This window comes from Canis lupus, chromosome 32, assembly GCF_003254725.2.
Source record: "Canis lupus dingo isolate Sandy chromosome 32, ASM325472v2, whole genome shotgun sequence".
Lineage (NCBI taxonomy): Eukaryota > Metazoa > Chordata > Mammalia > Carnivora > Canidae > Canis > Canis lupus.
In genome coordinates this window covers 29024209-29033234 of record NC_064274.1, presented here as the reverse complement: position 1 = coordinate 29033234, position 9026 = coordinate 29024209, and the positions used below count along the sequence as shown (strand labels likewise).

Below are 9026 nucleotides of genomic sequence, written 5' to 3'. Positions count from 1 at the left end.
AAAAGAAACCACTGACTACATTCACATGTCTTTTTAGGAACCTGTCAAGAATACTTAAGTCACACACACAGAACTGGATTCAATAAAAGCTTCATTTTGCTTTTTACAAAATCAAAAAGCAGAACAGTGCAGAATTCATTTTGGTCAGTTGGGCAGAGTTGGTATTATGTTCATACCCATCTATGCTCTTCTCGATCTACCACTAGAGGATGAATTCTGCACTGCTATGAGTGCTGGGGTGGGAGGGGGAAGCTGGACTAAAGTGTGTGGGGAAGAGGTTAAGAGGAGAGGCATTAGCTAGACAGCTGAAGAAGTGTGGCCTGTGGTCAAGAACTTTGGTGGTTAAACTAACATAAGAAATGGCTCACTGATTAGGCACAGCTCACTCATATCATTAATGTTATGGAAATTAGCATGCCTGTGTCTCCCCTCAAAATTGCAAAGTTGAAACCCTAATCCTCACTGTGATAGCATAAATAACGGGGGAGCCTTGGGAAGTAATTAAATCTTGAGGGTGAAGCCCTCTTAATGGCCATCAGTGCCTGTGTAAGAGACACAAAAGAGCTTGCTTCTCTCTCTGCTCTGGACCTGAGGATACAAGGAGACAGTGCTTTGTTAACTAGCAAGAGGGCCCTAAGAACTCAATCTGCCAGCACCTTGATCTTAGCCCTACCAGTCTGCAGAACTGTGAGATGTTTGTAGTTTAAACCACGGTCTCTGGTAATTAGTTACAGTGGCCTGAGCAGACTAAGACACTCAGAAGCAATACTGCAACCCCAGTAACTAAACTTAATTATTTAAGTACCATATTTCAGTGTCCAGCTTATGAATTTAGAAACAATCAGCATGAATCAAACGATCAAATATGTAAAAATGCTCTCAAGGATTAAAAAAGAAAAAAAATTGGAAATAACCTAAATGTTCAAAAGAAAGGAAATAAATGCCACATATGCAGATGCAGCCATCAAAAGCTGTAAAGTGTAAAGCTGGTCACATGTCTTTGGGTTAAGTGGGTTGAAAATTTATATGCCTCCAATTTTGATTTAAAAAATCTCTCCTATGCCTAGGAAGCAAAATGGGAAGACCTCAAACTGTTAAATGATAACCTGCATACTAAAATTAAAGGGGATGTTTTTCAATCAATTTTTCCACATTTTTTTAAAAGATTTATTTATGTATTCATAAGAGACACAGAGAAAGAGGCAGAGACATTAGGCAGAGGGAAGGAGCAGTCTCCCTGCAGGGAGCCTGATGCTGGACTTGATCCCCAGGACCTCTCCAGGACCCGGGGATCACCCCTGGAGCTGAAGGCAGATGCTCAAATCACTGAGCTACCCAGGTAGCAAATTGTCTGCAATTTGCTATACATTTCCATACATTTCAAATTGTCTGCAAAGATTATTTTATAAAGTAGAATGTTCCAAATTTTTAAAGGTTAAGCCATTTAATAGTCTTTGAAAAGTATGTAACTTTCATGTTTTAGCTTTCTCAAATTTGTTAACTGACTCATTTTGCTGAAACTTAGTAGTACTCACCAGTTAGACTGCGTTCAATCAGTCCTGCAGCACTGGGTGGGAGAGAGAAGCGCCCAGACAGGCAAGGACTCGTGCTGAGCTGGCAAATGGAGGCTGTCCCCTCCACAGCTAATATTGAACAATTATCTCAAACCTTTCCAAAACTAAATTAGTCTACAAGGCAAGCAAACAACTCTATTAAATGTTAAGGCATTGGTTTTTTATTGTATTTTGAAAGTACTAATTTTTTCATTCTTATACTCAATACATCCAGGATCACCAAACTTGTCCGTGTAGTATGCATCAACCTGTCATGGTAAAATGAGAGGTTAATCTACCTCAGAATCCAATATTTTAGTTATATCTCCAGTAGAAATCTTGTATCATGATTAAACATCACAGGAAGTAATTGTATTACTCTTGCTGCTTAACAAGCCTTAGGATTGGCAGGTGTCTGGGGAAACCTAGTGGAACTCAATGGTCTTGAGACTATGTTGACAATAGGAGCCTCAGCTATTATTTATCAGGCATGGCAGTCATTCGAGTTCAACCACTTATGTATATCATTTGTAAAAATCCTAAAAACAAAGGACTCTGGGTACTATCACACCCAGATATTTCCTATTTCCTTAGGGAAATGTGTGCCTATTTCCTTATTTGTAAACTAGAGATAATATAGGTGTCACAGGGTTCTTAAAGGGATTCAGTGAAGATGTTAAGTACTTTGAAGTGTCAGGCACATGGCAAACCCAATGCTAGCCATCACGAAGATGTTATCAAGGACTGTTGTTAAAAAAAGTTTTACTGTTTGAGTTCCTGTGTCAGCTTTCCTCTTCTGTAATGTCTGAAAACTATCAGTAAGTTAGCTGGCAGTGTGGCACAATGAGTATTTGGAGGTCAGAAAGATTTTTTTCCTTCCTAAAAGCAGTCATTTTTGTTAAGAGGAAAACAGTCCTCTGCCCAAGACACCTAAGTTGCATCACATCAATGAGAGGAACATCTAGACTAAGAAAAAAGGTCAAAATACATAGAATTCTTGACTTCTAGATTTCTTGGCTTGTACCAATAATCTGGGGAGCTCTGGTCTTGACTCTCCTTTGAAATCCAAAATAAGTTTGACGTGATCTGAAAAAATGGTCTTGGAAGCCAATTTAAATGAAATTATGTATGTAGAGTATTAGAAAATACTTGGTACAGTCTAAGAACTGTAAGAATGAGCTATTATTACTATCTTTACATACTTCTATATTACTAAGAGTCATTAGAAACAATATTACATAGCTCTCAAGAATAAATATAATTAAGGCCCATTATTTTAATTTTCTGATTATAAATTCAACATCAATCAGAATTTGAATTTCACTAGATGCATGACATGAAGTTTTATATATAAGGGGAGCTTGCTATTTGCTGAATATGGAGTTGAGTTCTTCAAATAGACCATTTTGAAATGAAGTCAACTAAGGAAATGGGAGGGTTTAAATATGATGTAAAAAAGATTCCATTCTAAATAACTCATTGAACACTGTGATTTCTGTCCTATCGATGTTAGTACTGAAGGAGATTCAATGGAAATGATTAATTGGAATTAAAAGGAACGTCTGGATATAAGGGCCACTTTTCTCAAACCGTCCCAAGTCTTCAAGAGCTGTCATCAAAAATATTTATCACTGACTTCCAATTCCTGTCTTTCAGAAAAAGTAATCAACTAAAAATCATGAAATCCCCAGACACCACACAGAAACCAAACATGTATACTAACAAATTACAATAGCAATAACAGATCAAGCTTTTTGATTTTTATTACTCAAAAAAATCCTCATTTTTTTATTTAGCTTTCTGACTCTGTGCTTGTGCCTTCAACACTTTCACAACGATTTTCTGCTCCTCAATAAGGAAAGCACGCTTGATCCTAGAAAAAAAAAAAAAGTTAAATGAATACTGGATGAAACCCAGCAGAGACTAAACACGCAGGAACTAAAATTAAATGGCCAGACCCATTCAGCTGAAGGTCTCCCTCCTACACTGGAATTTAAAAGCAGGATAATCCCTCAATTCTATGCTAATTGCAACTGCCCCCTTCTTCTGAGTCAAGAAGGAATTACAGGTGCGGAACCACATGGGTTAAAAGATACCAGCAAGAGGTACTTTCTCAAGTGTAAAGGTTCTACAGCCTGTCTGGGGCCAACTGTGCCACTTACTAGCTGTGTGATCTTGGGCAAGTTACCTTCTCTGTCCTAAGGTACAGCAGTTAAGTTCATACCCACTTTACAAGACTTTTGTGAAGATTCAACTTGGAAGGAGTTATAATTTGTGTTTTAAACATCCCTTTAGAGAGGAAGTGTATTTTATTTTATTTTATTTTTTTTTTATTTTTTTTTTTTGGAAGTGTATTTTATTAAACACTATTATTACAGTGCATAGGACCCGACAAGCAACAGGTGCTCACTACCATTTGTTAAAAGCAAAGTTACCTCTAGAGAGAAAGTACTCATTTAACTGCCACAAAAACCTGTCCCACCTATGCTCTTTACTGGCATCCCTGGTTATCTATCTAATGACCCAGCCTAAAATCCCTGGGATTTTGGACTCCTTCAAATCTTCTCAATGTAATTACATTACAGAAACACAACTAATGGGATCCCTGGGTGGCTCAGCGGTTTAGCACCTGCCTTCAGCCCAGGGCGTGATCCCGGAGTCCCAGGATCGAATCCCACATCAGGCTCCCTGCATGGAGCCTGCTTCTCCTTCTGCCTGTGTCTCTGCCTCTCCCTCTCTTAAAAAAAAAAAAAAAGAAAAAGAAAAAAGAAACACAACTAATGCCACTCTTATTCAGGACCCTTAAAAATTTCCTAAACTTACTCAAAGACAATACTCCTCTCAGACTCACAGCTAATACTAACCTAAGGACTACCAGCAGGTCTACATCCAAATCTCTAAGTAGGCTTGAAAATTGTATTTTTAATAAATGCACCAATGATTATGTTTAACAAACCAAACACTGGTAAGAAGCCAAACTCCTCTAGCTTAGACCTAACTCATGACCCTTCATCTCCAACACGCTGTTACAATCTCATTTCTCATTCCTTGCCTCAATGCCCTTTCAATCAACCTCTTTTTTTTTTTTTCAATCAACCTCTTGACCAACATTTAAACCTAAACATTCAGATACTACCTCAAATACCCATTGCAGAGTCCCAGCTACCTTGAAAGTTGTTCTCCTCTAACTTCATAGTTCAGATTTCTTTTATTTCATGCAAGTTACACTTACCTTTATTTGTATTACTATAACATGCCTTACCATCCCCTTACAAATCAACTCCTGAAAGGCAGAGTGAACTTGCAAAGTTTAGTGCCAGATTTGGTTTAGAAACTAGCTCAACCACTTTATAGAACTAGCTGAATAAACTGGAGGAAACCCACTTTCTGAACCAGTTCCTTAACTTGTGAAGACCAACCACCTCACAAATCCTTCCACTTAGTCTTTAGAGGCAATGAGATTAATAAAAAAGCCAGGGTCTCAATAAAAGCTAGAATGAATCCCAGTGCTGTCCCTTACTGGCTATATGAATTTAAACAAATGTTGGTTTCTTCACAGAACAGAAAAACCCTTCCCCTGATAGGTAACACGTTTATCATAAAAAACAGGCAATAAATGTTACCATTATAAACTCCATTGCTTCCTCTCCTACCTATGCCGCTACCAATCCTTCCACGTAACCAAAACGCCCAGTCCTCTACCTGGAATACTCTCATCTTCCAGAACCCTCCTCCCCAACCAGCTTTTAGATCTTAATGTGGTTCTAGCCACACTACAACTACATGTAGTTATTTTGTTCCCACACTTTTAAGATCTCCTATTCTCCATCTACCGGACCAGTAACTAATAGTTTACCTGCCTCTCCCACAAAACCAAGGTCATTTTAATTTCTACGTCTAGCATAAGGATGCCCCCAAATCCTAAATGAATTAATTTGAACCAGTATCATTTATCAGTCTGCACAACACCAACTATCCCTAATCAAGGAAGGCATCTAAAATGTACAACTTTCTTTTAAATTTCACCAGACTAACAATGATTAGCATACAATGGAACAGACACATGCACACACACATTTAAGAAAGTCCATTAAAGAGTTATAGTTACCTGTCACGAACACACTTAGCACACATGGAACCACCATAGGCCCTGCTGACATGTTTTTTCGTTTTAGACAATCTCATAAGGACTTTAGGTCTCACCGCACGAACCTGCACAAAGTCAATGTTGAGATTATTTTGTGATGCTTTCAAAGAAACGGTCCTGGGTTAGATATGTGACAAGTATAAACAGTAAACAAGGTCACAACAGGAAATGCTATTACTGATTTATCTGAAAGGCATTTCACCGTATCTGTCATATAGGCTTTAAAAGTCTGTGTTCTTGACAGACTCGGATCATAGATGCTTAGTACTTCTCAATCTTCCTAGTGGTGACCTCTCATTCATTCCCTTACAAGCGTATTAGCGCTCACTAGTTCTTGTTATTCACAGCAAAAGAATAAACTTACACCTCGAAGTCGGCCAGGACACACGCCACATGCAGACTTTGGCGCTTTCCCAACCTTCTTGGTATAAAGGTAAACGATTCTATTGCCAGGAGTTCGGGACCTAGGAAGTGAGAGAATAGGGAAGAGCTCAGCATTCTGCAGAGTAAAACAACAATATGTATTTTAAATTTTGGAAATACTTACAGCCTAGTTTTGTTAGAGGCTGTATTGTAGGACAGCCTACGACGGTATGTCAAACGCTGAACCATTCTGAACGCCTAGAATAAGAATGGAGTAAAACTGCATTGTAGAAATAATTCAAACCTTACAACAAAAACAGTATCACATAATTCATACATCCCATACGTATACTTTTTTATACAATAATCCTTAAAGTATCTGATGAAGAGAATTCCACTATTTTAAAACGATATACTTAACAGTGATTAGTTAAGAAGGCTAGGAGGCCCACGTTTGTTTTCCTGACAGTAATCAATGATGGCACTTGGTTAAAATTTGCCAGACTTATCCGTCAAAAAAGCCTGATTCTGTCTGGAGTGGTGTCCAGAAAAATGCTACAGGCACGTTTAGAAGAGTTTTTAAAGGAACACTAAGTTCAATCCTCAACTTATGGCATCCACCTGAATCTACTGCACAAAGAGCTAGCTTGCTTCCGGGTCTCTAAAAGTTTTTACTGAGTTCACAGGGCTGTCATTAGGATTAAACGACAGAAACTAACCTGCTCAACCTATTGCAGTGCCAGTCACACAAAAGATGCTCAGGGCTCAGTGTCTTGCCCCAAAGTGGCATGCGGGACAAGTCAAGAGCCAACTAATACTTATTTTAGTATCAAAGTGTGAATTAGGGGATCCCTGGGTGGCTCAGCGGTTTAGCGCCGCCTTCAGCCCGGGGCGTGATCCTGGAGGCCCCGGGATCGAGTCCCGCAAGGGGCTCCCTGCATGGAGCCTGCTTCTCCCTCTGCCTGTGTCTCTGCCTCTCTCTCTCTCTCTGTTGTCTCTCATGAATAAATAAATAAAATCTTAAAAAAAAAAAAAAGTGTGAATCATGGCATCTGGTTTTGTTTTGTTTTGTATCAGCTGGAATACATACTGAATAGTATCACTTAGCAAACTGGATGAACATGAACATGAAACCGTCAACAAGACCCGCTGTATCCCTGACGTCGGGATCGCTCCGTCACACACGATGGAAAAGGAACTAGCCGGCATTTGAGGTCAGCTCCTTCCTAACGTTACTCTAAAACAGAACCGTCAAGACACCAAAATCGACGCCGAAGGCCAACGCGAGAGCTCCAAGGAGCCACCATTCCGCTCACAGCTTCAAAACCAAGACAGAATACTCCCTTATTAACACTTTTATCTTCCTCGCTATTGGCCTTGGAAAAGAAAAGATCTTGAAACGACCCGAACATGCCGGTCGTCCGCCCTCGCACAGCCTGAGAACGTCCACGAGAGCAATGCTAAAAGGTGGGCCTAAGAGAGGGAACCGTTCTGCGATTCCGCAGGGTCTCAACGAGCCGAACCACAACTCGTACGTCTCCAAACACGCCTCTGAAGGCGGCCAAGCCCGAGGGATGAGCTCCGGCTATTCCCGGCCCGGGAAGGGGGGGTCCGGGTCGGTGGCCGCCTGCAGCTAAAAAGCCAGGGGCCTGCTCACCACCAGCTTCCCTCCTGAACTCTTATTCCCAGGCCAGCTCCAAGGGCTGCGCTGCGCAGATCCTGGCTCCCCCACCTCCCCGGATGGCGGCCGATTGCAGACCAAGGAGCGACGGGGAAAAGGAAAGAGCAGCCATACCTATGGACGCCGTCCCCGGAAGAGGAAAAAGGAAGCGCTTGCAAGTTTAAAGGTTAACTGTGACTGCGTCGGACCGGAAATTACGTCAGACCCAGCACCGCCATGTTGTACGGACGCCACCCAGCTCCTTTCCATGGGCGGGGATGCCTGGCGCCGCCACGTTGTACGGCAGCTGAAGTGCCGCCCCTGCCTGCGGGCCTGGATGCGCGTGAGCGATCCACGGCAGCACCGCGCGAAGCCCTTGGGAGTCGTTGTAGAAACAAATGCAAAGAATAGAGGGAGCTCCGAAGAGCGGGAGTGGGACAAAGTCAATTTTTTCCCTTCTAACCTAAAGAGCACCAGCTTGGTAGGTAGTCGTGGGTTTAAATCCCAGTTCTGACACTTGTTGTTAGATGACCTTCGAGGAGTTAACTCTGTAACTTCCCCTTCCTTTTGCTCGTCATTCACTCAAAGCACAAGCTTAACAATTTAAATCCAGTATCTGCTAATTATTAACTGTGTTACAGTGGACAAAGCTTTAAATGAGTTATGCCATGATCAAAGGCACAATAAAATTAAAGCACTTAGCATGGGGTCTTGTCCAAAGTAAGTGCTCAATAAATGGTGGCTAATCTTATGATTATGTACAGAACTTCACATTTCACATGGGTAATAAAGTTTGAGCTGAGCCTTAAAAATGAGGAGGAAGAGAGGGGAACCCTCTAAAATAGCATGTAAAAGTTTACATTAAGTGCTTGTGTGTGTGTGTGTATGTATATATATATGTATATATGTGTATATATATGTATTTTGAGATAAGAGTCCTTAGCTTTCATTATATTGTCAAAGAGTATCATGACCTCCAAAAAAGTAAAGAGCACTTTGCGCCCTTAGGAAAAAATGCTACAAAGGGCCTTTAAATTTTTATCTTAGGTTAGGCTCCCTGCAAACATGAGAGAGGGAGTTGCATGCCTGTGTGTTGGGGAATGCCCTTAAAAAATACACCCCTAAGGAAATGAGGAAGGTAGGAGTGGAAATCCACAGCTGATGCCTCAGCTGTTCCAATAAAGAGCTCTGGAGTTAGGACGGCTCTTCATAGTTGTCCCAAACGGCAGAGGGAGCCAGGCTTTTGCACTCCCACATCTGTCAGTCCTGAGCCTGGATGCCCTCTGACCATGGGTGAGGCAGT

The 9026-nt window shown here is 41.0% G+C and overlaps 1 protein-coding gene and 1 long non-coding RNA gene across 16 annotated transcripts in view; one reads left to right on the top strand and one right to left on the bottom strand.

Moving 5' to 3' along the window:
- Positions 1 to 3298: 3298 nt before the first annotated feature.
- Positions 3299 to 7933, bottom strand: RPL34 (ribosomal protein L34). Of its 2 annotated transcripts, none has more exons than XM_025465868.3 (5): positions 7859 to 7933; positions 6248 to 6321; positions 6065 to 6164; positions 5662 to 5765; positions 3299 to 3426 (listed from the first exon to the last, which is right to left on the bottom strand). In XM_025465868.3, the coding sequence occupies exons 2-5, from the start codon at positions 6310 to 6312 to the stop codon at positions 3342 to 3344; spliced, it is 354 nt and encodes a 117-aa protein (XP_025321653.1). In that variant the 5' UTR covers positions 6313 to 6321; positions 7859 to 7933; the 3' UTR covers positions 3299 to 3341. The 2 variants fall into 2 exon arrangements, with proteins under 2 accessions (XP_025321653.1, XP_035565551.1); XM_035709658.2 differs by having other exon boundaries at positions 7721 to 7877.
- The window catches only part of LOC112671731 (uncharacterized), an 83037-nt gene continuing 81929 nt past the window's right edge, over positions 7919 to 9026 (top strand). For all 14 annotated transcript variants that reach the window (XR_007407823.1, XR_004811358.2, XR_004811357.2 and 11 more), the window contains exon 1: positions 7919 to 8204. This is a non-coding gene — a long non-coding RNA (uncharacterized LOC112671731). The remainder of the gene's footprint in view (positions 8205 to 9026) is intronic.

Coding starts and splice junctions, on each gene's coding strand:
- RPL34 (XM_025465868.3), bottom strand. CDS start 6,312: ATGGTTCAGCGTTTGACATACCGTCGTAGGCTGTCCTACAATACAGCC. Junction 5,766..6,064: donor GTCCTGGCCGACTTCGAGGT/GTAAGTTTATTC, acceptor GACTTTGTGCAG/GTTCGTGCGGTGAGACCTAA. Junction 3,427..5,661: donor GCTAAGTGTGTTCGTGACAG/GTAACTATAACT, acceptor TTTTTTTTCTAG/GATCAAGCGTGCTTTCCTTA.